We start from the raw sequence: 27,692 nt of genomic DNA on the forward strand, positions 1-27,692 counted from the left end.
TCCTCCTGGAGACACAGAAGGGTCCCCTTGGTCTGACCCTCTGAGCATCCTCCTGCAGCCACAAGAGGGTCACCCCAAATGATCTTCTGGACATCATCTCGGGGCCACAGAGGGTTCCCCTTGGACTGACCCTCTGAGCATCCTCCTAGAGCCACAGAAAGGTCATCCCAAATGATCTTCTGGACACCATCCCAGGGTCACAGAGGGTTCCCCTTGGACTGACCCTCTGAGCATCCTCCTAGAGCCACAGGAGGGTCACCCCAAATGATCTTCTGGACACCATCCCAGTGCCACAGAGGGTTCCCCTTGGACTGACCCTCTGAGCATCCTCCTGCAGCCACAGAAAGGTCATCCCAAATGATCTTCTGGACACCATCCCAGGGTCACAGAGGGTTCCCTTGGACTGACCCTCTGAGCATCCTCCTGGAGACACAGAAGGGTCCCCTTGGTCTGACCCTCTGAGCATCCTCCTGCAGCCACAGAAAGGTCATCCCAAATGATCTTCTGGACACCATCCCAGGGTCACAGAGGGTTCCCTTGGACTGACCCTCTGAGCATCTTCCTGAGGCCACAAAAGGTTCCCTTGGACTGACCCTCTGAGCATCCTCCTGGAGCTGCAGGCAGCAGAATCCCCCCCAGGCTGCCCCCGTGGGGGCACATGGAGGGGCAGTGCCCGGCTGTGGGGCAGAGCCCTGCCCAGCAGCACACCCCAACCTGGCTGGCACTCAGCACCTCTGAGGCAAAACGGTCCCACAAGCAGGGCAGAGGGACTGGGGGGCTGCTCCTCTGCCCCCCCAGCGCTGCCCCTTGGCACTCGTCACACCAGGGGAGCCCTGCCCAGGACCCCCAGGTGGTCCTGGCACTCTGGGAAGGGGGAGCGCTGCCCCTGGGCCCCCATGCCCCTGCCATGGGCTCCAGCCTCCTGCCTCCACCCTGGCAGAGGAACCAGGGGGTGCCTCTGCCTGCTCTCCCCGAAGGCAAAGGGGCTGGGCAGGGGCTGGGCAGAGCAGTCTGGGGACAGACGTGGGCATCGGGCAGCCCCTGCTGTGACAGAGGACAAGCTGGAGGAGCTGCCATCATCAGCCTGGCCCTGAGGACAGGCTGTGGGACACACGGCACAGAGCGTGGGGGGCCCAGCCCCCGAGGGGCAGTTTTGGGGAGCTGAGCTCCCCAGAGAGGCCAGAGTTCGGGCAATCTGACCTGCCCTATGCCTCCGGCAGGAGGGCAGAACTCACAGACGGTGATGAGCAAGGAGGGGCAGTCAGCAGAGCCCCCTCCTCATCCAGCCGGCCCCATGCCCATCCCTGCCGTGTCCCCGTGCCTGAAACAGCCCCTCCATGGCCCCGGCTGCTGCCTCTCACCTCATTTTCCCTCCGAGCCGGCGGGGCTGGCGCTCTGCTTCTCCCGGCTCCCTCCTGCCCGTGCGGCCGCCAACAGGACTCACATGTTGGACGGGAGTTTGGGCTTCGCCGTTTCCACCTCGGGGCTGAAGGCCACGGAGCCCTTGCGGGAGGGAGCGGCCGCCGGCCGGGACGCGGGGCCCGGGGACTGCGGCGTGGAGCGGCCGGGCTGAGGCAGCGACCCCGGGGGCTGCGAGTGCGCGGCCACCCCCGAGCACGGCTTGGCCAGCAGTCCGGCCACCGAGGGCGAGGATCTGCGGGCCAGGTTCCCCGCGGATTTCCTGCCCTGCTTCAAGGAGCTCCCGTCGGCTTGCTGCGCCACTTTGTTGGGAAGGGAAGGCTGCGAGGCAGAAAGGAGCCGGACATCCTGGGTGAGCCGCCCCACCGGCAGCCCCTGGATGCTCCTGTGCTTCACCAGCTGCTGGGGATGCATCAGGAGCGAGATGTGCGAGCCGGTGGCTCGGGACAGGCTGTAGTGCAGCGTTCTCCCCGGCGGCAGCGCCTGCTCGGAGCTGGGGGACGCAGCGCCCGCCGCTTGCTGCAGCAGCGAGGTGGACACCGAGGCGCCGCGGGAGCGGGAGAGCTGGGGCTGGGGGCCGCCCGGGGGCTGCTTGGGCCCCGCTGCCATCTCCGCCCTCTGCGCCGAGCGGGGAAGCGGCTGAGCCCCCGAGCTGGGTCTCTGGGCCCCGCCGCTCTCCAGGGGCTGGACCATGGGCGAGGAAGGCGAAGCGGCGGCCGGTGTCTGCAGGTGCGACGGAGCCCCGGAGGGCGAGCTGACCGACGAGGGCCGGGAGCCGCCCAGGCTGGGCTGGGAGCGGCGCACGGGCTTGGTGAGCAGCGTGGCCTCGGGAGAGAGCGGGCTGGAGATGGAGGAGGGCGGCAGGAAGATGTGAGCCTGCAGGCTGTGCTGGTGGGTCAGCGCGATGGCCACGTTGGTGGTGGCGGCCGCTGTCTGCAGGGGTGCGTGCACCAGGGGCTCCCAAATCACCGGCTTGCCGCTCAGCTCCCGGCCCATCGCCATCTGCTGCAGGTCCTGGATGTTGTGGGCCATGTCCTGGTCGTGCTTCACGATCTGCTGGATCATCTCGGTGTTCAGGGGCCCCGAGCTGTGCTCGGCTCGCTTGCGGAGCAGGATGGAGTTCTTCTTGCCTGGAGGGGAGGCAGGAGTGTCACCGACCCTGGGAGTGTGGGCTCTTGGGGACAGTGTGGAGGGCAGGGACAATAAAACCTCACCAGCTTTCCAGGGGAAGGAAGACCCTGGGAAGGGTCTAGATTAGAGCAGTGGAAGCAGCAGGGACAAAACAGGAGAGTCCTGACACCAAAGGAACTGGGGAATGGGATCCTGCTTGTCCTCCACAGGCAAGGAAGGGTGAGGACAAGCAGCTGGGTGTGGGGCCATGTGGGCCTGAGGGCCATGAGATATCATCACTCCAAACGCTGCAAGGACCATGCAGTGCACTTCCACTTCCCCAGGGAAGCCTGTCCTACGGCACTGCCTGGATCTTGCTGGGGGGGAAAGAGAAGGCAGGCTCCTTCCTCATGCTCCCCATCATCCTCATTGCTGGGACCCACGGGGTTGGGGCACTCATCCCAGCTCTGGGATTCCACACCTATGTGGATCCTGGGGGTGGCTGCAGAGGCGGCTGTGCTGAGCCCAGGGGGTCCCTCCTCCTCCTCACCTATGCGGTCCAGGCGGTCCATGGCCACGGTCTCAAAGGCTCTCCTCATCATGGGGTACTCCTCCAGCACCTCGTTGAAGTTGTCCACGGCCAGGGAGTAGAGGCGGCAGTAGGTGTCGGCTCTGACGCTGGCCGTGCGCCTGCCCCGCGTCAGCAGGCAGATCTCTGCAGGGGCACGGGGCTGCCCTCAGGGTGACACAAACACCCAGACACCCCCAGCACTGCCCAGCCCCCCAGCACCCTGCACAGAGCACGGTTCAGACCCTGCAGCCTCTCTCCTTGGCCAGGCATTTCCCTCCCTCTCCAGGCCATGGAGACACCCCCAGGTGTGGCTGCTGTGATGGCCTGGCCTCTTTCCCTCCCAGAGCTGTGCCTGCATCCTATAAACTGGCTCAGATGTTCTGCTCTAACCTCCTCTCCTCCCTGGCCAGCTGTGGATGCTCCCCCTGCCCCAGCCAGACAGAACTGGGGTGAAAACTTTGGCACTTTAACTGGATGCCAAGACTTTGGCACTGGGCAAGAGGAGAAGGGCTGGCAGAAACCTCATGGATGCCCCAGCTTCTGCTCCAGGACAGAAACATCAGGGATGCCCAGGGCAGAAACATCAGGGATGCCCCTGGCAGAAACATCAGGGATGCCCCAGCTTCTGCTCCAGGGCAGAAACATCAGGGATGCTCGGGCAGAAACATCAGGGATGCCCCAGCTTCTGCTCCAGGGCAGAAACATCAGGGATGCTCGGGCAGAAACATCAGGGATGCCCCAGCTTCTGCTCCAGGGCAGAAACATCAGGGATGCTCGGGCAGCAACATCAGGGATGCCCCAGCTTCTGCTCCAGGGCAGAAACATCAGGGATGCTCGGGCAGAAACATCAGGGATGCCCCAGCTTCTGCTCCAGGGCAGAAACATCAGGGATGCTCGGGCAGAAACATCAGGGATGCCCCAGCTTCTGCTCCAGGGCAGAAACATCAGGGATGCTCGGGCAGAAACATCAGGGATGCTCCAGCTTCTGCTCCAGGGCAGAAACATCAGGGATGCTCGGGCAGAAACATCAGGGATGCCCCAGCTTCTGCTCCAGGGCAGAAACATCAGGGATGCTCGGGCAGAAACATCAGGGATGCCCCAGCTTCTGCTCCAGGGCAGAAACATCAGGGATGCTCGGGCAGCAACATCAGGGATGCCCCAGCTTCTGCTCCAGGGCAGAAACATCAGGGATGCTCGGGCAGAAACATCAGGGATGCCCCAGCTTCTGCTCCAGGGCAGAAACATCAGGGATGCTCGGGCAGAAACATCAGGGATGCCCCAGCTTCTGCTCCAGGGCAGAAACATCAGGGATGCTCGGGCAGAAACATCAGGGATGCCCCAGCTTTTCCTCCCAGGCAGAAACATCAGGGATGCCCCAGCTTTTCCTCCCAGGCAGAAACATCAGGGATGCCCCAGCTTTTCCTCCCAGGCAGAAACATCAGGGATGCCCCAGCTTTTCCTCCCAGGCACTTTTTGGCCCCTACTCTGTCCACCAGCTCCCCCAGCCCAGCCTCACCCCCAAAGTAGGAGCCATCAGACAGCTTGGTCTCCTTGTTGCCCTTGGTGAGGATGCTGACCACGCCGTGCTGGATGAAGTACATCTTTTTGCCCACGGTGCCCTCGCGGATGATGAAGTCGCCAGGCTGGAAGACCTCGAAGCGCAGCTTGGTCAGCATGGCTGTCACAAAGTTGGGGTCGGCGTTGGCAAACAGGGGCATGTTGGCCACCAGGTTGCGGCAGTTGAAGTTGATGATTTCCTGTGGGGTGAGGATGAGGAGCAGATCAGCGGGTGTGTGGCCACATTTCACAGAGAAAAAACAAGGCACAGTTCTCCCCAAGAATATTTCTGGGTTTCACATTCTCTGAACCTCAGAGCGAGGAAAAACAATTATTATCTTGCTTTCTGCGCCTGTGTTTGTGCAAAAGTAGAATGCAATATGAAAATTGGTTACCCAAAGTGGTGGTGTTTTGTTTCCTTGGCCTATCAGGGCCAAATGTGTTCATATGTCAGCACTGTTGGCTGAGAGCCATGAGATTTTAAGCAGTTGTGTACAAAGTTGAGTATTTGGCAAATTCAGTTTAGATGTAATGTAATATAGTAAAATATAGTAAAATATAATATAGTAAAATATAGTATAGTAAAATATAATACAATATAATATAATATAATATAATATAATATAATATAATGTAATGTAATGTAATATAATATAATATAATATAATAATTAAATTTTTGATATTATAGAGTCCTTCTCATAATTTCTCCCCACACGGGGGTCATCCTGTTTCGATAAGTGGGGAGTTGAGTACTTGGCAAATTCAGTTTAGACGTAATGTAATATGATATAATATAGTAAAATATAGCATAATATAGTAAAGTAAAATAAAATAAAATAAAATAAAATAAAATAAAATAAAATAATTAATTATCCTTCCGATATTATAGAGTCCTTCTCATCATTTCTCCCCACACGGGGGTCATCCTCTTTTGATAAGTGGGGACATCACCGAGCCTGGCCCCTGCCAGCACGAGCCTCTGCCCTCCATATCACAGCACAGGAGTGCTGCCCTCACCTCTTTGAGGGGCTCACTGAGCTCCCCGAGGATGTTCTCCTCATCAAACCCGTTGCCCTCACCTCTTTGAGGGGCTCACTGAGCTCCCCCAGGATGTTCTCCTCATCAAACATCTTGCCCTGGTAGCGGTGCTCGTAGTACTCGTGGATGCGCTGGCGCGTGTCCCCGGGCAGCTTGTGGAATGACATGTACTGCTCCACTTGCTTGTACTGCGGGGACAAGGGGAGGCACACAGGGCTCAGCTGGCACCACCTGCATGGCAGCGTGGTGTGTCCCTTCCCCTCAGTGGTGTAGATACACACACCCCTGCTCCAGGGCCCTGACACAAAGAGGGTGAAGGACAGGAGAGGATGCACGGGGCAGAGGGCAGGGTGGGGCCACACTGAAGTGACCCCCCAGTATGGACACCAATATGGTCCCACTCTCAATGGGCAGCCCAAACTCCATCTGCAACAACCCCAGCGAGAGTGGCAAGGCCAAAGATCCCAACCTCCGGCATCAGAAGGGCACAACAGCTGCGCTGAGCTGGTTCTGGAGCTGTGCCAGGACCCTTTCCCCAGCACCCAGGCCCTCCCTCCCTGATCCCACTGACCTTCTCCTGGTACTGGCGGCGGGACGAGTCCAGCGACTGGATGAGGGCGGTGGCGTGGCCGATGAACATGGCGTAGCAGGTGGCCCCCACGATCATGCTGAGCATGGTGAGCCACACGTCGGTCATGCCCTCGGGCGCCTGCTGCCCGTAGCCGATGCACAGCATGTGGCTCATGGCCTTGAACAGGGCGTGCGAGTACTGCTTGCCCCACGAGTCGTTCTGCAGGTGGGGGACAGCGCTGCTGAGGGGTTTGGTGGAAGGTGTTGTGCAGCTGAACCCCCCCAGTCCCACCTCCCTGAGCTGGGGAGTCCAGAAACCAAGGTTCCTCCAGGGCCAAAGAGATGAGTTCTCCTCCATCAGGAGGACTGTGAAATCTTAAACAGGCACCAGACCCTCTCTGGGGAGGAGGCAGGAGCCCCAGTGTCCTGATCCCTCCCCAAGGGATGAATTCTTCTCCATGAAGAGGACTGTGAAGCCCTAATCAGGCACCAGCCCTGCTCTGGGGAGGAGACAGGAGCTCCACTGTCCTGTTCCCTCCCCAAGGGATGAGTTCTTCTCCATCAAGAGGATTTTGAAGCCCTAAAAAGTCACCCTGCACCTCTGGGGAGGAGGCAGGAGCCCCAGTGTCCTGTTCCCTGACTCCATCAAGCTGGGCTGAGATGGGAAGGTGATGCACAGGTCCCCTCTGCCCCATCTCACTGCTGTGACCACGGGGACAATGCTCACCAGCACATCTCCCAGCAGCTCCAGCCTTGGGGTGGGAGACAGGGAGCCAAATCCTCTCCCCACCAGGAACCACCCCAGCCTGGGCGCTCACCACCATGTGGTTCTTGGAGACCCAGCAGTCCTCAGGGAAGTCCTGCAGCATGGGCACCAGGAACTGGAGGCAGCCGTCCCAGTGGCACAGCAGCAGCATCATCCCGATGAGGTTGAAGATCCTCACCACGGCGCTGGCCAGGTCGTACGTCATGTGGAAGATCTGGAGAACACGCAGGGGCACAGCTGCAGAGGAACTCCCAGAACAGCCTTTAGAGCCCTCTGCCCTCCAGCTGGGTGTTGCAGTGTGTTATAATAGCCTCTTTTAAACTTCCGGGTCCCTTCCCAGGTGCGCCTATACCTCTCTCCCTTCCCCCTTGCCCCCATGCTGAGTGAGTCCTGTCAATCAGGTTTAACATTCCAGCAAGGCGTCGTGTGGTTGGCCAAGTTCAAAAGATGCCCCTATGCCCAGAGGTCATTGGCCTGTCTGGGTGTCATCCCCCCCTGAGACCCTGCCCCTCTCACCTGGTTGGTGACTCACCTGTCCCCTCCCCTCCCCCTGCCCCGGGAGCTTAAAAAGGCGATCAGGCCATGCGGTCGCCATTCTGTTGGAGCAGCTGCCTACATTCAGACCTCTGTAACCATGGTATAAAGCTCTGGATATTAAACCCTCCAGCAGAATCCATCTCCTTTCCTCCTCACCATTTGCCTGAAGCCTTCCTCCTGAGGTAAACAGAGTTCCTACCAAGCCTGGACTTGTTTCAGTGCCCAGCTGCAATCTCCAGCAAGCCAAAGGTGTCTCTGGGGTGATTACACCACAGCTGCTGCCTTTGGCCCAGCAGCGAGGGTCAGACTGGCCCAGGCACAATCTAACTGGTAATATTGGGATTCCTATTCCAATAGCTGGGCACCCCCAGCCTGGCCTGGGACCCCGAGCAGGAGGCCCCCAAGGGGTTCTCACCTCCTCCCACTGGTGGATGTAGCGGATGAGGCGCGAGAGGCGCAGCAGGCGCAGCAGGCTGAGGATCTTGGTGAAGCGCACGATGCGCAGCGCCCGCGCCGTCTTGTAGACGTCGGAGTCCACCTGGGTCTCCAGGTCAACAATGAGGAAAATGTAGTCAACAGGGATGGAGGAGATGAAGTCCACCAGGAACCAGCTCTTCAAGTACTTCATCTTGATGGTGTGAGGGTCGAGGATGATCTCCGTGTTGTCCTCCACCACGATGCCCGTCCGGAAGTTCAGCACCAGGTCAGCCAAGAAGAAAGTGTCCGACAGCACGTTGAAAACGATCCAGGGAGGGGTGTTCTCATCCTTGAAGAAGGTGATGCCCACGGGCAGGATGATCAAATTCCCCACCATCAGGAGCAGCATGATGAGGTCCCAGTAAAACCTGCGGGGAATGCAGGAGTGGGACAGGCAGGACACAGTTAGACAATTAACCCAGGATCAAAGTTAGGGTCTGACAGAGTGCAGAGAGGCAGGTGCTGAGCAGACACACACACACACACGTGCCTGCCCACACGCATGACTAACACCCTGGGACAGATGTGAGCAGAATTGGGGTGCAGAAATCACCCTGTGTGGGAATGGGGGGGTGCAGGAGCTTGGCTGTCTCTCTCTCTGCTGCAGGGCAGTGCATGCCCACCCATGCCCCCACCCCAAAGCTGCCACGTGCCCCATGGAGAGCTCAGAGAGGATGTGGGCTTTGCTCCCCTGAGGCTCCTTGTCATCCGCCGTCTCCCTGCCACCACCCGAGTTGGCTTAGCAGGATTTGGGATAAGCTTTGCTGGTTATGCAAACGGAGAGCCGAGCTCCTGGGGCAGCACAAAAGGATCAGGGAGGCTGCTGTGGTGAGCCAGGCAGCAGCCAAGCAAGGAGAGACCATGCTGGCACCAGGGGAAGGTTGGGAGGAGGGTCCAGCCCTACAGGAGGTGCCACATGCACAGGGCAGGATGAAGGCACTCCTCATCCACCTCCTTTGACTGGGAGTTTGGCAGGGAGGGAAAGGCAAGAGATGCTGGCAGCAGCTGGGTATGTCAGGACACCCAGCAGCCCTGTTCACATGCAAATGCCACCGGGATGTTTTCATGCTTCACACAGACACATCACGACTTTCTCCACCAGATTTGTCACTCCTGGGATCCCCCATCAGAGCCCTCACGGGCCCTTGGGAAAGCAAGCCCAGCTTTAGGTGTCCCCAGGCATCCCCTGTTAGTCCCAGCCCTGGCCGTGGGTGTAGGCTCAGATCTCCAAAGGTGATTTCAGGGCAGCTCTCGGTGCCCAGCGAATCCAAACCAGATTTTGCAGGTGGCAGAAGCCTCTGGGGATTTCCGACCCTGCATCCATGGTGGGACACGGATACCGGGATCTCTGCAGCTGGGGAAGGGGAAGGGGAAGGGGAAAGGAAAGGGAAGGGGAAGGGGAAAGAAGGGGAAGGGGAAAGGAGATCGTGGTGCAGTGAGAGGCTCCTTCAGAGACACCACCAGAGCCTGAGGGGAGTAGGGGGAGGCACCCTCTCCTCAAGGAGCCACCCCAAGGTCAGATCCAGAAACCACCCCAGGGTCAGGAGCCTCTCCCAAATAACACCTTCCTGCCAGTGGCCAGGATTTGCTGGGCCAGGGAAGGAAATGAGGCAGAAAGGGCCTGACCCAGCCGAGGAATCTCCTCCTGAACCTCCATGCTGTGCCCTGAGAAGCCGAGCAGGGAAGCTGCCTGTCCCTGCAGCTGCCCAAGCCTGCCTGGAGCTCCCGCTTCAGATTTAGGCTTAAGCTCTTTAGGACAGGCCTTGTCCTTCACTGAGTGTCACACTGAGCACTCGAGGCCCTGATCTCCATGGCCTTTATGTATCTCCCTAATGTGATAAACACCGGAGTAATCCCTCTGTCTGTCTACCTGCCAGCTCCCCTCACGGCTCTGCTTGCAGAAACTGCTCCTGCCGAGCTCCAGGCTCACAAACTTTGGGATGCTTTCCCTGGAAAAGAGGCTCTCAGGGCTGGGTGTCACGCTGGGGTGGTGCAAGGGACCCGGTGAGCGGTGAGGGGGGATGGCTACAGGTGCCAGGGACCCACAGTGGGCGCTGGCTGTGCTCTCCAGGCTGGGGACATCATCCATGTCACAGCTTGCTGCGGGAGATGACTGCCTGGCAGCTCCGTTCCCCGCGGAGAAAGCCCACCCTATATGACTCAACATCCCCGTGACACCCAGTTCCTCCCACATCATCCATCCCGGAGCTCCCGCTGTGATCCCGGTGACACCGAGAGCCGGGCCCGGCTCCTCGCTGGGTGACCGGCCCCGCTCCAGCCGCGGGGAGCCGCGTTCCGGGGGGATGAAGGCTCCGGATCGAATTAAAAACAGCATCGAAAAGGGCGAGGGGGAGCTCTAAGGGCAGGCAAAGCCCAGCATCCCCCGCCGCCGCCTCCGCACGCCCGGGGCCGGGTCAGCGGAGCCCCGCGGCTCGGTGGAGCGGGGCTGCCCCGGGCACCGGGAGCACCGGGAGCCCGCGGGAGCCGGGCAGGACGAAGCCGTCCGTGCGGGCGGGATAATCCCGGACGGGAAGGGGCTGTGGCAGCGCGGCCCCGGGCTCCGGCGGTGGCAGCCGCCTCCCCGGGCCGGTGCGGAGCCCCGGCTACCGGCACTTGTTGCCCCTACGGTGGCGGGAGGCAGGGCCGCGCTCAGCACCACGGACAGCGGCGGCGGGTACCGGAGCCGGGATGGGGCTCGGCGCCGGTGCCGGGGCGGGGGTCGCGGTCCCACCTGAAGTCGCTGTAGGGATGGATAATCCAGGCGCCCGCCGACTTCACCCGTTGCCGCTCGATCTCCACGGCCCGGTGGCTGCCGAACATGCGCAGCGAGAACTTGTTCACGGCGGGCTGCAGCATCGCCCCGAGCTGCCGCTGCACGAAGGTGCCCGCCGCCGCCGCCTCGCCCTCCGCCACGATCTGCTCCGTCGCCGCCGGCGAGGCCGGGGCCGCGCCCGACGCCCCCGCGGGCGCCCCCGCCGCCTCCCCGTCCAGCACCGGCGGCTTCTCCCGCGGCTCGGGGCTCCGCCGCGGCGCCGCCTCCATCCCGCCGCCGCCGCCTCGCCTCACGTTTCCTTCAAACGCCCTTGCCCGGGCGCCCTGCCCGCCGCCCCGCCGCACATGCCCGGCCCCGGGCGGGCGGGCGCTCGCTCGCCGCCCGCGGCCACTCGCTCACCGAGCGCTCACGGAGCTCCGCCGGCGCCCGCCTGTTGCGCACGCTCCGGCGCGGGCGCGGCGGCCGCCGGCAGCCGGGAAGCGCCGGTGGCACCGGAGCGGCGGCGCGGGGAGCGGCGAGGCCCGGGAGGCACCGGAGCGGCGGCGGCGGCGGGACCCCGCGGCGGGCGGGGCGGGGCGGGGCTGGCGGGCGGGGCCTCGGGAAGGAGAACGCGCCCCCCGGTACGGCCCCGGTACCGCCGGAGGGAACGGAGAGGGGCGGGGCTTCAAGGAGAGAGGGGCGGGGCTAGACACAAGGGGCGTGGTCACTGTCGGGTAGCCCAGCCCATCACAGGCATCAGGGCGAGGCGGGGGCGTGGCTTGGTGAGATGTGGGCGGTGCTCCAGGAGGCGATAGGCGGGATTATCATCACAGACCACGCCCATATCTTCACCCCGCCCCTCGGCACGGTCCCGCCGCCGTCAGGAGGGAGAGGCGTGGCTTCGCAGAGGAGGTGGGCGGGGCAATCTACCCCGGCCCCGCCCCTCGGCCTCGCCCAGCCCGCGCCGCCGGGTCCGAAAAGGGGGCGTGGCTTAAAGAGCGATCCGTGCGGAACCGGTCCCGCCCCATGCCTCTAACCCCGCCCACCGGCCCCACCTGCTGTGACGCAGCTGCGCGCGCCTACGTGCGTGCGTACGTGATCGCGTCCGTGCGTGCGCGGCCCCGCGGGCTGGCAGGACCCGGATCGGCGGCGGCGGCAGGAGCTGGAGCGGGGCCCGGGGGCCCACGGCCGCCATCACGGATTTCCTGTGGGACAAGCGCACCGGGCTGGCTGCGAGGACGGTGCGTGACGGCGCGGCGCGGTGCGGGGCCCCGCGGGCCGGGGCGGGGTGGGTAGGCCGCGGCCGGTGAGGGCGGCACGGGGCGGGCCCGGTTTGTCGTTCCCGGCGGGGCCGCGGTGGGAATCGGCGGCCTGGGTGTCCCCGTGAGGGCGGCGGGGCCGGATGGCCCGGAGGGACCGGCTCGGGGCCTCCCCGCCGAGGCCGCCCCGCCCTCCGCCCATCTCTCCCGGTGTCCCGGTGCTTCCGGGCCTGCATGGCGGAGGCCCCGCCCGGCGCGGCCGCCATCACCGTCCCCAAAGCGGTTCCAGCCCCGCTGCGGAACGCAGCCCCGGTGCTCGTTCCATGGAACCGGGGCTTGGCGGGCCGCCAGCGCCGCCTTCGCGCTCCCTTCAGTTTGCGGCTGGAAACCGGGGGGAGCCCCGGGCAAAGCCCCCCGTGCGGGCGGTACCGGGCCCGTACCCCCGATCACCCCGCGCCGCCGGGGCCGGTTCGGCCTGTCCGAGCCCTGGCGGTGATGTCAGCGCTGGGCGGGGACGGGGACGCAGCCGGGGGCATTTTGGATGGGGGAATTTGGCACAGATTGCCCGGAGGAGCTGTGGCTGCCCCATCCCTGCGGTGTTCAATGCCGGCTTGGAGCAGCCTGGGCCGGTGGAAGGTGGCCCTGCACATGGCAGGGGGTGGGACTGAGGGAGCTTGAAGGTCCCACCCAGTGAACGTTCCATGGTTCCACGAATTGTGCTTGGAACCAAAATGCGTGCGGGGAATGGTTGAGAGCTATGGGGCATGGTCTGAGGGGCTGCACCCGCTGTGCCATCTCACCTCGGGGTTTCCTTGGCTCCAGCCCCTCCAGAGGAGCAGAATTGAGACCCCCTGAGGGTCTGTTGGTGTCCTTTGGATCCCCTTGGCTCCATCCTCTCATGTTCCCCCACAGGGACAGAGCTGAGACCCCCTGAGGGTCTACAGAGCTCTCTTGGTGCCCTTTGGATCCCCTTGGCTCCAGCCCCTCCAGAAGGGCAGAGCTGAGGGTCTGCAGGGCTCTGTTGGTGTCCTTTGGATCCCCTTGGCTCCATCCTCTCATGTTCCCCCAGAGGGACAGAACTGAGGGTCCTCAGGGCTCTCTTGGTGTCCTTTGGATCCCCTTGGCTCCAGCCTCTCCAGAGGGGCAGAACTGAGGGTTTTCAGGGCTCTCTTGGTGTAGCTGAGACCCCCTGAGGGTTTTCAGGGCTCTCTTGGTGTAGCTGAGACCCCCTGAGGGTTTTCAGGGCTCTCTTGGTGCCCTTTGGGAAGGGGAGGCTTTGCTGCTGCTGGTTCTCCATGGACAGAGGGGTGTGTGTCACCAATCCCCTGAGCTGGGAGGGATCCACAGGCATCAGCACGTCCTGATGTCCTTCCCCAGGACACCCCAACAATCCCAGCCTGTGCATCCCTGGGAGCATTGTCCAAGCTCTCCTGGAGCTCTGGCAGCCCTGGGGAGCCTGAGCAGTGCCCAGGGGGAAAAACCTTTTCCTGTATTCATCCTAAACCTTGCTGACAGAGCCCCAGCCATTCCCTGGGGTGCTGTCACTGTCACACAGAGCACAGACCAGAGCTGTCCCTCCTGGGGAAGCTGCAGCCCCCTGAGATCTCCCCTCAGTCCCAGCTGAACAGCCCCAACACCCCCAGACCCTTCCCCACCCTTGTCCCAGTGCAGATGTCCCTTGGCAGGAAACCTGAGCATCTCTGAGGAGCTGCTCTGGGCATCCATTGCTGGATTTTGCCTTTTTCTGACCCAGAGATGGGGCAGCTGAGAGGCATTTTAACAACTTTTATTCTATTCTGAGCTTCGTGTGAAGGATGACACAATACAGATGTTATAATTCATGCCATCACAATCAGAAATGAACTATTTCTTAATTACAACACAGTAGAATATTTTTTGGGCTTATTTAGCCACACAATGCTGTAAATACCGTAAAGCAAATAATTTAAAATTACCCCTCATGGGTCTCACTCCAATGCATCTTTCATAGTTCTTTTTCTCCAAAGTATCCAGTCTTATTTGCAAGGCCAACTTTTGAAACTTCTGTCAGGCTTTGAGGATTTTCTATAAATCCATTTCTCACCTTGCCCAGGGGCTCTGGTGACATCCAGAGCTTCATTTCACCTTCCTTGGTGCTGCTTCCCTCCTTCCTGAGCAGCTTAAAGAGAAATGGTCCAAAAGCTGTTCCTGGAGCTGTGGGCAGTAGAGATGGGTGTGAGGAAAGGGTACAAACCTGGGAATGAGAACCAGGTGTTTTTTTGGGGAAAGAAAACGGGGCAAGATGACCATGGGTGGTCTCACCCTGTCCCGTGGGGCTCTGGGGTCTCTCAGAGTTTGCTCTCCTCTCTCAGGTCCCCTGGCACACTCACACACGTTGGATTGCTGTCCCATGCAGCTGTTAATGCTGCCCTGCTGTCCCCACGGGTGTCACAGGGTCCCTGCTGTCCCCAGAGATTCCTGCAGTCCCCATGGGGGCCTCACAGCAGAGAGGGAGTCCCCACTGTCCCCATGAAGTCCTCACAGGGTCCCTGCTGTGCCCACGGGTGTCACAGGGTCCCTGCTGTCCCCACAGATCCCTGCTGTCCCCACGGGAGCCTCACAGGGTCCTTGCTGTCCCCATGGGTTCCTCACTATCTCTGCTGTCCCCATGGGGGTCTCACAGTGTCCCTGACATCCTCACAGGGTCCCTGCTGTCCCCACAGATCCCTGCTGTCCCCACGGGTGCCTCACAGGGTGCCCCATTGTCCCTGCTGTCCCCACGGGGTCCCTGCTGTCCTCACAGATGCCTCACAGGGTCTCTGCTGACCTCACAGGGTTCTTGCTGTCCTCACAGTGTCTGTGCCATCCCCACACGTCCCTGCTGTCCCCATGGGGGCATCACTGTCCCTGCTGTCCCCACACGTGCCTCACGGGGTCCCTGCCATCCTTGTGGGGTCATTGCTGTCCCCACAGGTGCCTCACTGTCCCTGCTGTCCCCATGAGTGTCTCACAGGGTCCTTGCTGTCCCCATGTGTGCCTCACAGTCCGTACTGTCCCCACGGGTCCCTGACTGTCCCTGCTGTCCCCACGGGGTCCCTGCTGTCCCTACAGGTGCCTGACTGTCCCTGCTGTTCCCACGGGTCCCTGACAGTCCCTGCTGTCCCCGTGGGGTCCCTGACTGTCCCTGCTGTCCCCACAGATGCTGCACTCCCGAAGGTACCGCTCGTCGGAGCGCAGCAGCCGCGGCAGTTAGCACGGGGTCCCTGCTGTCCCCACGGTCCCTGAGTGTCCCTGCTGTCCCCATAGGGTCTCTGACTGTCCATGACTGTCCCTCCTGTCCCCATGGGTCCCTGAGTGTCCCCGCTGTCCCCACAGATGCCGCACTCCCGAAGGTACCGCTCGTCGGAGCGCAGCAGCTGCGGCAGTTACCACGGGGTCCCTGACTGTCCCCAGGGTGTCCCTGCTGTCCCCCCACTGTCCCCACGGGTTCCTGAGTGTCCCCGCTGTCCCCACAGATGCCGCACTCCCGAAGGTACCGCTCGTCGGAGCGCAGCAGCCGCGGCAGTTACCACGAGCGCTACCGGAGCCGCAAGCACAAGCGGCGGCGGACGCGGTCCCGGTCCAGCAGCAGCGAGCGGGACCGGCGGCACCGGCGGGAGGACAGCTACCACGTCCGATCCCGGAGGTGAGAGGGGCTCTCGGCTGCCCTCCTGCACGGGGTGACACGGGGGCTGGGCTGGGAGGGACCTCTGGGGTCACCCAGGGCTCAGGGACACGGCCAGGTGGGTTTGGGATGGCTCCGGAGAGGGAGGTGCCGTGCTCGGCCTGGGCTGCTGTGCCAACAACTTCCTGTCACTGGGCACCACTGGAAAAATGTCTGGCACCTGCCTTGGAGATACTGATGTGGGATGTTCTTAAAGAGGGAGGTGCCATGCTCAGCCTGGCCAGTTGTGCCAGTGCTCTGTGCCAACAACCTCCCATCACTGGGCACCACTGAAAAGTGTCTGGCACCATCCTGGCACCTGCCTTGGAGATACTGATGTGGAATTCTTCAGAGAGGGAGGTGCCATGCTTGCCCTGGGCAGCTGTGCCAGTGCTCTGCCACCCTCTGTTGGGAACAACTTCCTGTCACTGGGCACCACTGGAAAAATGTCTGGCATCTGCCTTGGAGATATTGATGTGGGATGTCCTTAAAGAGGGAGGTGCCATTCTTGGCCTGAGCAGCTGTGCCAGTGCTCTGCCACCCTCTGTGCCAACAAATTCCCGTCACTGGGCACCACTGAAAAGTGTCTGGCAGCGTCCTGGCACCTGCATTGGAGATCCTGATGTGGAATTCTTCAGAGAGGGAGGTGCCATGCTTGGCCTGGGCAGCTGTGCCAGTGCTCTGCCACCCTCTGTGGGACTAAATTCTTCCTTGTGTTGAAGTAGAGTGTGCTTTAGTTTATGGTTTTGCTGCCCATCCTGTCACTGGGCACCCCTGCAAAGAGTCTGGCATCATCCTGGCACCTGCCTTGGATATACTGGTGTGGGATGTCCTCAGAGAGGGAAATCCCATGCTTGCCCTGGGCAGCGGTGCCAGAGCTCTGCAACCCTCTGTGCCAACAGCTTCCTGTCACTGGGCACCACTGAAAAGTGTCTGGCACCATCCTGGCACCTGCATTGGAGATCCTGATGTGGGATTCTTCAGAGAGGGAGGTGCCATGCTTGCCCTGGGCAGCTGTGCCAGTGCTCTGCCACCCTCTGTGCCAACAACTTCTTCCTTGTATTGAGGTAGAACGTGGTGTGTTTTAGTTCATGGTTTTGCTGCCCATCCTGTCGCTGGGCACCCCTGCAAAGAGTCTGGCACCATCCTGGCACCTGCCTTGGAGATATTGATGTGCAATAATGAGATTTCCTCTCAGTGATCTCCAGACTAACGAGGCCCATCTCCCTCAGTCTCTGCTCATTAAGGGAGATGCTGCAGTCCCTTAATCATGGCCGAGTCATCCATTCTCAGCCAGGTTCCACGTCACCTGGGCTGCTCTGAGCTGTCACAGCCTGGCCAGTGCTTGTCGCCAAAGCCCCTCACTCCCCTCTTAGGGAAACTTCCCTGTCTGGCACCCAGAGCCCCTCTGGCAGTGCCACTGCACCCCCTGGGCTGGGACTGAGCCCCTTCACAGCAGCGCCTTCAGTGACCCAATGTTTGCCCTGTTTGACTCCCTACACACCCCACGCTCCCAGTCAGACCAGTTTCCTGACTGGCTCAGCCCTGGTTTCTCACAGCAGATTCTCAGACATCTCAATCCTTAAAAATCTTAGTGCAATAACAAAGAAACAGCTCCAGCTGGTGCCTTCAAGGAGGGATCCTGAACAAAGGACCCTCTGAGCTTTTATCCCTTCACAGTTTCAGTACAGGAAGATCTGGGGTCCCTCAGTGTCCCTCACCTGGCTGGGACACTGATCCCTGTCCCCTTGTTATGCCAAGGGTTGGCAGCTCCTGGCTTCTTGCCTTGGGCTCCCTCAAAGCACTGCAAAAGTTTTGGTGTTCCAAACATAACAAGGACGTGGAACTGTTGGAACAGGTCCAGAGGAGGCTGGGAAGTTGTTAAGAGGATTGGAACACCTTCCTCATGGAGAAGGGCTGAGAGAATTGGAGCTGAGAGAGTTTTCCAGCCTGGAGAAGAGAAGGCTGTGAAAGAATTTGGGCTGGAGGAGAGAAGGTTGTGAGAGAATTGTAACTAGGAGACTTTTCCAGGCTGGAGAAGAGAAGGCTGTGGAGAATTTGGGCTTGGGAGCATTTTCCAGCCTGCAGAAGAGAAGGTTGTGAGAGAATTTGGGCTGGGAACATTTCAAGCCTGCAGAAGAGAAGGTTGTGAGATAATTGGGACTGGGAGAGTTTTCCAGGCTGGAGAAGAGAAGGCTGTGAGAGAATTGGGGCTGGAGAAGAGAAGGTTGTGAGAGAGTTTAGGTCGGGAGGGTTTTCCAGCTTAGAGGAGAGAAGGTTGTGGAGAATTTGGGCTGGGAGAGTTTCTAGCCTGGGGAAAAGAAGGTTGTGAGAGAATTGGGACTGGACGAGTTTCTAGCCTGGAGAAGAGAAGGTTGTGGAGAATTTGGACTGGAAGAGTGTTCCAGGCTGGAGGAGAGAAGGTTGTGAGAGAATTGGGGCTGGGAGAGTTTCTAGCCTGGGGAAAAGAAGGTTGTGAGAGAATTTGGGCTGGGAGCATTTTCCAGCCTGGAGAAGAGAAGGTTGTGGAGAATTGGGGCTAGAGAAGAGAAGGTTGTGAGAGAATTGGGGCAGGTAGAGTTTTCCAGGCTGGAGAGGAGAAGGTTGTGAGAGAATTTAGGCTGGGAGAGTTTCTAGCCTGGGGAAGAGAAGGTTGTGGAGAATTTGGGCTGTGAGTTTCTAGCTTAAAGAAGAGAAGGTTGTGAGAGAATTGGGACTGGGAGAGTTTTCCAGCTGGAGAAGAGAAGGTTGTGAGAGAATTTGGGGCTGGAGAAGAGAAGGTTGTGGAGAATTTAGGCTGGAAGTGTTTCTAGCCTAAAGAAGAGAAGGCTGTGAGAGAATTTGGGCTGAGAGAGTTTCTAGCTTAAAGAAGAGAAGGTTGTGGAGCATTTGGGCTGGGAGAATTTTCCAGCTGGAGAAGAGAAGGTTGTGTGAAGACCTCCCAGCCCCTTCCAGTGTTAAAAGGGGCCTACAAGGAAGCTGGAGAGGGACCCTCCATGAGGAACTGTGGTGACAGGACAAGGAGTAATGGGTACAAATGGAAAGAGAGAGAATTTAGGCTCGACATGAGGAAGATCTTCCCTGTGAGGGTGGTGAGACACTGGCACACAGGTCGGATGGGACTGCCCCAACCCTGTCAGTGTTCAAGGCCAGTTTGGACAAGGCAATGATGATCTTCAAGTCCACTCCAACCCCTCAACATTCCCCAGTGTAGGAACGTGCTCCCTGTGATGGAGTGACCAAATTCTTCTTTGTCTGCTTAAAAAAAGCAAAAAGCCCAGAAGTTTCTCTCCTCAATTTGGTACAAAGACACCTCATAGGACCTTTGGGACTTCACCTCGGACCTGGGGCTGCTCAATTGGACAGAGGCCAAGAGGTCCAGCCTAGGTAATTTGTTGGACAGTAATTCACTAGAAAAAGAAGAGAACAAAGGAGATAATCCCTTTTGTGGGGTGTTTCAGCAGGAGCAAGGACCTCTTTCCCCCAGCTCAGTTTTTCTCTGTAAGAGCTTTGTTATTTTGCCTTTCATTAAACCTTTTTCCAGCACTACCACAGAACCCATCCTGCTAGTTTTTTGCCATTTGGGGTAGCTGGGCTATCTCAGGTGGGATGGGTTCTTCTGAGAGCAAAAATCGAGCCAGGGACAGTTTTTCTCTGTAAGAGCTTTGTTATTTTCCCTTTTACTAAACCTTTTTCCATTTCCAGCACTACCTCAGAACCCATCCTGCTAATTTTTTGCCATTTGGGGTAGCTGGGCTCTTTCAGGTGGGATGGGTTCCTCTGAGAGCAAAAATCGAGCCAGGGGCAAGTGGTTTTTCTCTGTAAGAGCTTCTTTATTTTGCTTTTTATTAAACCTTTTCCCAGCGCTACCACAGAACCCATCCTGCTAATTTTTTTGCCATTTGGGGTAGCAGAGCTATCTGAGGTGGGATGGGTTCCTCTGAGAGCAAAAATCGAGCCAGGGACAGTTTTTCTCTGTAAGAGCTTTGTTGTTTTGCCTTTTATTAAACCTTTTTCCATTTCCAGCACTACCTTGGAAGCCACCCTGCTAGTTTTTTGCCATTTGGGGTAGCTGGGCTGTCTCGGGTGTCCTGGGTTCCTCTGAGAGCAAAAATCAAGCCAGGGGCACGAGATTTTTCTCTGTAAGAGTTTTGTAATTTCGCCTTTCATGAAACCTTTATCCAACACTACCTCAGAGCCCACCCTGCTACTTTTATACCATTTGGGATATCTCAGAGCTATCTCAGGTTGTTCTGGATCCCTCTTAGAAGGACTAACCTCTCCCATCTCCCCATCCCCGTGCCCAGCTACGACGACCACTCTGGCTTAGTTTTTCTCTGTAAGAGCTTTGTTGTTTTGCCTTTTATTAACCCTTTTTCCATTTCCAACACTACCTCAGAATCCATCCTGCTAGTTTTTTGCCATTTGGGGTAACTGGGCTATCTCAGGTGTGCTGGGTTCCTCTGAGAGCAAGAACAGACAGAACCAGGGACAAGCGGTTTCTCTCTGTAAGAGCTTCTTTATTTCGCCTTTCATTAAACCTTTTCCCAACACTACCTCAGAGCCCACCCTGCTACTTTTATACCATTTGGGATATCTCAGAGCTATCTCAGGTTGTTCTGGATCCCTCTCAGAGGGACTAACCCCTCCCGTCTCCCCATCCCCGTGCCCAGCTACGACGACCACTCGGCAGACCGCAGGGCCTACGACCGCCGTTACTGTGACAGCTACCGGCGCAACGACTACAGCCGCGAGCGGGGCGACGCCTACTACGAGCCCGAGTACCGGCAGCATTCCTACGAGTACCGGCGCTCCCGGGACCGCGAGGGCAGCTACCGCAGCTGCAAAAGCAGCCGGCGTAAGCACAGGCGGAGGCGGCGCCGCAGCCGGTCCTTTAGCCGCTCCTCATCGGTGAGTATCCTGCTGTGCCGCGCCTGCCCTGTAACCTTGCTCTCTCTCTCCCAGGTGCTGAGCTGGGTAAGTAGGAAAAATTCACTTTCTAAGTGCTCTGTCGGAGTCAGATTGAGCTTTGTGTGTGTGTGTTATTTGGAGGAGTTTTGGTGCGGAGCGTTGTTGTTGCTCGCGTCCCTGCGCGCCGCGGTTGGCGCTGCCCGGTGCCAGCTGGGCACGGGTGGCTCAGGTCCTCTCTCAGTGGGAGGACAGGAGTGCCCAGCGAGGCTGGCGGGTCCCCAGGGTGGTGCTGCATCTCCTCCCATTCAGTGATGCTCATGGAGGAGCCCCAGCCAGGCAGGGTTTGTGCAAGGCTGGAAGAGCCAGCGCTCAGCTGGTCCCGGTCCCAGAGAGCCTGGGACAGGTGGCTGCCCCTGTGGTCCCTGTTTCGGGCCCTGGCTCTGAGCAGGATCCTCCTGGCTGGGCCCAGCTGATGTGGGCTTTGTGGAGGAGCAAAGCTTTTGGAGCACTCAGCTCAGGTGGAGGCAGAACCATCCCAGGCTCTTCCCGGAAGCATCCCTGGCTTTCTCTTCTTGTCTGTTCTGCTGTTCACCTTCCACTTCTGTTAGACCCCAGACACATTCTCTGCTCTGTGTGTGGAGCTCTCAGTGTTGTCTGGTCTGTTCTGGCTCTGTGTCCAGGGAGGGGATTGGGGGCTGGATTTGGGTCCCAAGTCTGCTGGCTGGTTGCTCCCAAGTATGGGGATACTTAGCTGAGGAACCGAAGGCAGGAATTTTCTCTTCTCCAGCATAAACCTCTTATCTGCCTCATCCCAGGGCTGTCCCAGTTCCCTGTTGGGTTCTGCTTCTCTTCTGGAAGTTAGTCCTTCCAGGATCAGCTTCTTTGGGGGAGGGTCTAGGAAGAAGTGTCCATCTTTCCCCAGGCAGTCACTGGGAACTTTCCATTTTGGATGGATCATTGTATCTAAAGCTGCTTTTCTGAAATCTCGGAGTTCATCTTCCCCTGAGTGTCGGGGCTGGGGGAAGCTGTGTGGGAGGTTATTGGAGTGGGATAGGGGTGCCTGTGGGGGCAGCCTGGGCTTGTGCAGGACCTGCCAGCCAGCACCTGCCTCCTGCTGCCCCTGCTCTGCGGCGTGCTCAGGCAGTCCCCAGGACCCGAAGGCCGGTGCTGTTCCTCTCTGAGCCCCCGTGGGAGCAAGAACAGCCAGCCCTTTCCATGCCCCTCAGCTCCCTCACTCTGACAGCTCTGCTGTCACACTGGTTCGGGTTGGGGCTGTTTGTAGGTTCTTTTTTTTCTTATTTTTTTCTTTTTTTTTTTTTCCTTTTTCTTTTTTTTTTCTTTTTTTTTTTTTTTTTGCTACAACGAAAAGCAAACTGTTTTTTTCTTTTCTGAGCTAGTGTGTTGTATCTTGACATGTTCCCTTGCAATATCCCTATCGTTATATATTCCTCTGTGCCGTATGAATTGGCTGGGAATCTCCTCCTGCAACCCCTCCTCAAACAACCATGTGAATTTCCAAACCAACCAATGCGTGACGCTGGCTGCTGCTGCGCTGGTTTGAAAATCTGATTGGTGAATGATGAATTCCCTGTCTGCCTGGGCCAGCAGCGGAGTCGACAGAGCAGCAGAAGGGCCAAGAGTGTGGAGGACGACGACGAGGGGCATCTGATCTATCGCGTCGGCGACTGGCTACAAGAAAGATGTACAGCCAAATCGTAACATAATTTAGCTCTCTAGTTAAGCTCCCATCGCAGTCGCAGATCTGTCTTATCTTTCTGTTTCATTTTATTTTCATTGTTTATTAAAGAGAAACCCTCTCCTTTTCCTTCCCCTTTTGTTAAAGCTACGTTTATATTGTGTATTGTTACTGAAGTGCCAGGGAAATTAGGGCAGCTGCCTTGTGCAGCCGGTGTCAGCCTTCCGCTGCTCCGGTCTCTCCAGCTGTGTGCAGGTTAGGTGTTGCAATGCATTCTCCTCTGCCCTGTGTATCGCTGCAGCCAGGTCCTGCTCCCTCTCTCAGCTCTTTCCCTCTCCTTCTCTCCCTCCCAGATGAGATTATCAGCACCCTGGGGGAAGGGACCTTCGGCCGAGTGGTGCAGTGCATGGATCACCGGAGGTATGTGGGGAAAGGGGAGACCGCAGCTGGGGATGAAAATCATTCTCTGGTTTCCAATATCCTCTGCTGCTCCAGGCTCTCACCCTCTTTGTGTTGCGCATGTGCTGGGGGAAGCTTCAGGGCTGTTTTGTAGGGAGGGAAAAGGAGACTTTGGTGAACACCCCTTAATAATAACCTGCTTGGGCAAGGGAGGCTGGTCAGAAGATCCCTTTCACAGGGCACAGCTTCTTTTACCAGCCCTTGTGCTTTCTTCTTGTTTCTCCCACAGGGTTGTTTTGTAGGGAGGGAAAGGGACACCTTTGGTGGACACCCTTTAATAATAATGTGCTTGAGCAAGGGAGGCTGGTCAGAAGGTCCCTTTCACAGGGCACAGCACCTCGTACCTGCTCAGGGCTCACCTTTCTTCCTGTTTCTCCCATAGGGTTGTTTTGTAGGGAGGGAAAGGGACACCTTTGGTGGACACACCTGCTTGAGCAAGGGAGGCAGGCCAGAAGGTTCCTTTCACAAGGCACAGCTTCTTTTACCTGCTCAGGGCTCACCTGGTGCTTTCTTCCTGTTTCTCCCACAGGGGTGGTGCACGCGTTGCTCTGAAAATCATTAAAAACGTGGAGAAATACAAAGAGGCTGCTCGACTGGAAATCAACGTGCTGGAGAAAATCAACGAGAAGGATCCTGAGAACACAAAGTGAGTGTGTGCTCTTGGTGTTCAGCAGGAAGGGCTGGTCTCAGGGCTGGGGTGGAACGGGTGCTGGGTGTTGTGCGGTTGAAGGTGATCCTGGATAGTTTTGGAAGCACCTTGGCTTGCTGTGAGGTACAGACCGAGCAGGGAAAGGAGGAGCCTGCAGAGCTGTTCCCAACTGGAATGTTTCTGTCAGTCTCTGTGTCAGGATGTTTGACTGGTTTGACTACCACGGCCACATGTGCATCTCCTTCGAGCTGCTGGGGCTCAGCACCTTTGATTTCCTGAAGGATAACAACTACCTGCCTTACCCCATCCACCAAGTACGGCACATGGCCTTCCAGGTGTGCCAGGCTGTGAAGTGTAAGTGTTCCCTGCTGCTCTGCTGTGCTTTGGGCTCACCTGGGGAGCTGAGTAGGTTGCACTTCTGCAACTGGTGGCCCAGAGTAACAAGTTTTTGCTGTGGTTCTGAGCTTGAGCCTTCCTGCCCCTCTGGGAATGAATCCTCTTCATTTTCTGGTGCTTGTGGGCTGGCAGTAGCTCAGAGCACTCCAGCATCCACCTCCCTGCACCTTCTGGCGATCAATACAATAAATCTTTGTGCTTCTGGTGAAGCATCATGGCCTGGGCTTTGCCTGGCTGTTCACACCCAGGTTGAAATGTGGCTTAAACTGGTGCCAGTGATGGCTTTTGGGGGGGGTGCAGCCTTGTTCTGCTTCTCTCCCCTCACCCAAACTCTCTTTTCTCCCTCAGTTCTGCATGACAATAAACTCACCCACACTGACCTCAAGCCAGAGAACATCCTCTTTGTGAACTCTGACTACGAGCTCTCCTACAACCTGGAAAAGGTAACACATAACACACAGCCTCACTTGGCTCTCCTCTTGGTGTCCCTGAGGGGTCAGACACAGCCCCAGGGGATGTGGGCTCCCTGCACTCCTTGTGGGCTTTGCATGACCTGCCAGGCAGTGCTGAGTGAGCCATGGCTGTGCTGGGAGCTGCGTTGGGGCTGCCAAAGCTTTCCCCTCCCGTGGTGCCCTCAGCTGGGTAAGGCAGGGTTTGGAGGGGCTGCCACGTGATGGATCCCATTGTCCCCCCTGCAGAAACGGGACGAGAGGAGCGTGAAGAGCACGGCCATCAGGGTGGTGGACTTTGGCAGTGCCACCTTTGACCACGAGCATCACAGCACCATCGTGTCCACCAGGCACTACCGAGCCCCTGAAGTCATCCTGGGTAAGGTGCCCCTGGGTCTCTGCCCCTTGTACCCCGCTGGGATGGGGAGTGTTGGGCATCCACATCATTCAGGAACATTCTGGGTTTGCCCTGGGAGATGGGAAGTTGATTTAACAGCTCTGCAGTGCTGTTTCCTGGGACCTCCATGGTTACAGCCCTGTTATTGTTCTGGGTTTGTTCCCCCTGGAGAAAAGGAGGTTCAGGGGGATCCTCTCACTCTCCACAACTTCCTCATGGGGGTTTGGGCTCTGCTCCCAGGGAGCAAGGAGAAATGGCCTCAAGTTGTGCCAGGGTTGGACATCAGGAGGAATTTCTTCCTGGAAAGGGTGGTCAGGCATTGGAAGGGGCTGCCCAGGGAGGTTTGGAGTCCCCATTCCTGGAGGTGTCCAAAGAATGGCTCGATGTGGCACTCAGTGTCCTGGACTGGGATTGGTCACAGGTTGGAGTTGGTGATTCCATGATCCACCATCAGCTGGCCAGTGTATTGCCAGCAGAGCACCAGGAGCCTGGCTGGAATAGGATGTTATTTATTTTTTTATTAGTTACTTATTTTTAAAAGAAATAAGGATTTGGACTCTTGTGTTGTAACTGGATCATTTATTTAAACAACATTGTTTTTCAGAGCTCGGCTGGAGCCAGCCCTGTGATGTGTGGAGTATTGGCTGCATCATCTTTGAGTATTATGTGGGTTTCACCCTTTTCCAGGTGAGAACTGTGTGGTGTGGGTACTTCCCAGCTGGTGAGAGGATGCTGGCTGCTTCCCTGAGACTGATTGGGGTCCCTCCATCCCTGCAGTCCTGTGGAGACACCCAGGGTGTTGGCCAGGATGGGGTTTCTGGGTGGGGGAACACCCAGGGCTGAAGGCAGAACCACTGGAATCTATTCCATGCCTTCCCTTTCCATTTCTCCCTCCCAGACACACGACAACCGGGAGCACCTGGCCATGATGGAGAGGATTTTGGGGCCAATTCCTTCTCGAATGGTCCGCAAGACAAGGTGAGCAAAGCCAGCCCTCGTGCTCCACGGGCAGTGCTTCACCCTGGGTGAAATGCCACTTTGGAGCCACCCAGCTGTGTCCCACTGGGGCTGGCACCTTGCTGCTGCTGCTGTGTAACCTGCTGTCCCTTTACTCTGACAGGAAACAGAAATATTTCTACCACGGCCGCCTGGACTGGGACGAGAACACCTCAGCTGGACGCTACGTTCGGGAGAACTGCAAACCACTGCGGGTGAGGCAGCTTGGCCCCTCCTCAGCTCCTCCCTCTGGGCAAGCCTGGAGTTTGACATGGCTTTTTGACTGCTTGGGTTAATCTATCTAAAAAAGAGCTATAGGATTTTCACCTTGTCTGATAGTAGTATGAGCATTTATATGGGTGTACTAGCTGGCTCAACGGCTCAGCTGGCTCAACATATGGGTGTACTAGCTGGCTCAACGGAAAACAAAGTTTTTCTAGCAGCATCTTTAATATCTGTTAATACAGGCTGAGGCAATTTTGCTGCTTGATTTTCTGGTCTTGCTAATTGGGTAACATCTATATCCTCATAAGCAGTATTTGCACATCTTTCAACCAATTTATCAAGAAGCTTTTTTCATTTTAATTCCCATAAAAGATATTGTGAATTGGTTAAAATCAGGGAAGCCACATTTCGACAATCAGCAGGGACTAAGTCATAAGAATTAAAAATACTTCATTTATTATTTTAAAGTATTATTTAATACTTTAAAAAACCACATTATTAAGATAAGGAGAACTCAGTCTGGCCAGCAGAAAGGTGGTTGAAGGGATCCTTGGCTGTCCCAGCAATAGGAAACTGCAGCAGTGTGAGTTTAATGTGAAGTGGAGGACAAGGAGAGCATGGAAAGTTCAGGAAGTTCCCAGGGAAGGGAGGGTGTGTGACAATCTGTCAGTTGTGGACAGAGAGGAGTTCAGAGCTCAGCTCCAGGCTGAGAGATGGTGTGAACAAACCAGGGAACATCAGGATGGGGGGGTGTAGCCTCCCTGAGCCTCACCTTCCCCTCCACCTGCAGCGATACCTGACCTCGGAGGCTGAGGACCATCACCGCCTGTTCGACCTCATCGAGAGCATGCTGGAGTACGAGCCCTCCAAGCGTGTCACCCTGGCTGAGGCCCTCAAGCACCCCTTCTTTGACATGCTGGGCATGGAGCCCAGCACAAAAATGTGGGACTCGAGCCGGGACATCAGCCGGTGACGCCACAGGTGCCAGCCAGCCCTCGGATTCTAGCCCCCGTGGAGGCCTGTGTGATTTCTATTCAGACACTTGGTGCTTTTTTTTTTATATATATATATATATAAACATGAGATGAACTTCCTGGACACGTTTGTAAAGCTGTTAATATGTGAGATACTGTAAATAGCCCAGATTCTCTGTCGGCCTAGGAGCACCACGGGCCTGACCTGCTGTTGCTGCTGCTGTTCTTGTGAGGTGAGGGGGGTCTGTGTGTCCGTGCTGTAAATACCTCTTGTCCTGTGTTGCTTTGTCTCCTGTTCCTGCCCCTCCTCGGTGTAAATACTCCAGGACTCGCAGCTCTGTGTAGCTTATCTGTTTCCTTGTAAGTTATGGAACTGGTGGGACTGCATGGGAATTATTTTTTGGATCAATGTCATAGCCCATCCCCACACCAGAGTTTTATAAGAATTTTGTACAGTCTTTGTGAAAAATAAATATGAAGTGAATAAAGCACCTGGTCTGGGTTTGGCCTGACAGCTGCTGACCCTGGGGTTGTTCTGTTGTGCCCTGTGGGGGGAAGGAGAGGGGTGAAAGGAGCTTTGTGGTCCAGCTGTATCCACCTGCACTGAGTAGGAGCTGCTTTTGGCCCTCAGAGCTGCAGCTGGACCTGAGTAGATGCTGTTTTGTGGGGCAGAAAACCAGGGACTGGCTTTTTCATGATGCCCTGGGTCCAGTGTTGGGGTGGGAGGCAGAGAAGGGACGGGGGGGTTCTCTTACCTGAAGGAACCTCTCAGGCTTTCTAGGGCTGACAGGAGCCCACAT

At 57.7% G+C, this 27,692-nt stretch overlaps 2 protein-coding genes across 3 annotated transcripts; one reads left to right on the plus strand and one right to left on the minus strand.

The window, feature by feature from the left end:
• Positions 1-803: 803 nt before the first annotated feature.
• HCN3 (hyperpolarization activated cyclic nucleotide gated potassium channel 3) lies at positions 804-11,089 on the minus strand. The gene is made up of 8 exons (XM_054292791.1): positions 10,779-11,089; positions 7,986-8,415; positions 7,086-7,247; positions 6,269-6,487; positions 5,739-5,885; positions 4,617-4,857; positions 3,080-3,244; positions 804-2,549 (listed from the first exon to the last, which is right to left on the minus strand). Exons 1-8 carry the CDS (start codon positions 11,087-11,089, stop codon positions 1,441-1,443), a joined length of 2,784 nt encoding a protein of 927 aa, XP_054148766.1. The 3' UTR covers positions 804-1,440.
• Positions 11,090-11,926: 837 nt separating this feature from the next.
• CLK2 (CDC like kinase 2) lies at positions 11,927-27,530 on the plus strand. 2 transcript variants are annotated; one of them, XM_054292733.1, is made up of 13 exons: positions 11,927-12,040; positions 15,553-15,722; positions 20,414-20,651; positions 22,257-22,353; positions 22,701-22,767; positions 23,336-23,452; positions 23,643-23,809; positions 24,200-24,294; positions 24,550-24,679; positions 25,302-25,384; positions 25,596-25,675; positions 25,818-25,908; positions 26,709-27,530. In XM_054292733.1, the coding sequence occupies exons 2-13, from the start codon at positions 15,553-15,555 to the stop codon at positions 26,889-26,891; spliced, it is 1,518 nt and encodes a 505-aa protein (XP_054148708.1). In that variant the 5' UTR covers positions 11,927-12,040; the 3' UTR covers positions 26,892-27,530. The 2 variants fall into 2 exon arrangements, with proteins under 2 accessions (XP_054148708.1, XP_054148709.1); XM_054292734.1 differs by having other exon boundaries at positions 22,260-22,353.
• The last annotated feature ends 162 nt before the right edge of the window (positions 27,531-27,692 follow it).

The sequence above is a fragment of the Melozone crissalis genome, unplaced genomic scaffold, assembly GCF_028551555.1.
Source record: "Melozone crissalis strain CALT ecotype California unplaced genomic scaffold, PUWL_Pcris_2 ptg000114l_1, whole genome shotgun sequence".
Taxonomy (NCBI): domain Eukaryota; kingdom Metazoa; phylum Chordata; class Aves; order Passeriformes; family Passerellidae; genus Melozone; species Melozone crissalis.

Coding starts and splice junctions, on each gene's coding strand:
- HCN3 (XM_054292791.1), bottom strand. CDS start 11,089: ATGGAGGCGGCGCCGCGGCGGAGCCCCGAGCCGCGGGAGAAGCCGCCG. Junction 8,416..10,778: donor CATCCCTACAGCGACTTCAG/GTGGGACCGCGA, acceptor CATTCCCCGCAG/GTTTTACTGGGACCTCATCA. Junction 6,488..7,085: donor TCTCCAAGAACCACATGGTG/GTGAGCGCCCAG, acceptor CCCCACCTGCAG/AACGACTCGTGGGGCAAGCA.
- CLK2 (XM_054292733.1), top strand. CDS start 15,553: ATGCCGCACTCCCGAAGGTACCGCTCGTCGGAGCGCAGCAGCCGCGGC. Junction 22,768..23,335: donor CAGTGCATGGATCACCGGAG/GTATGTGGGGAA, acceptor TTTCTCCCACAG/GGGTGGTGCACGCGTTGCTC. Junction 25,676..25,817: donor CGAATGGTCCGCAAGACAAG/GTGAGCAAAGCC, acceptor TTACTCTGACAG/GAAACAGAAATATTTCTACC.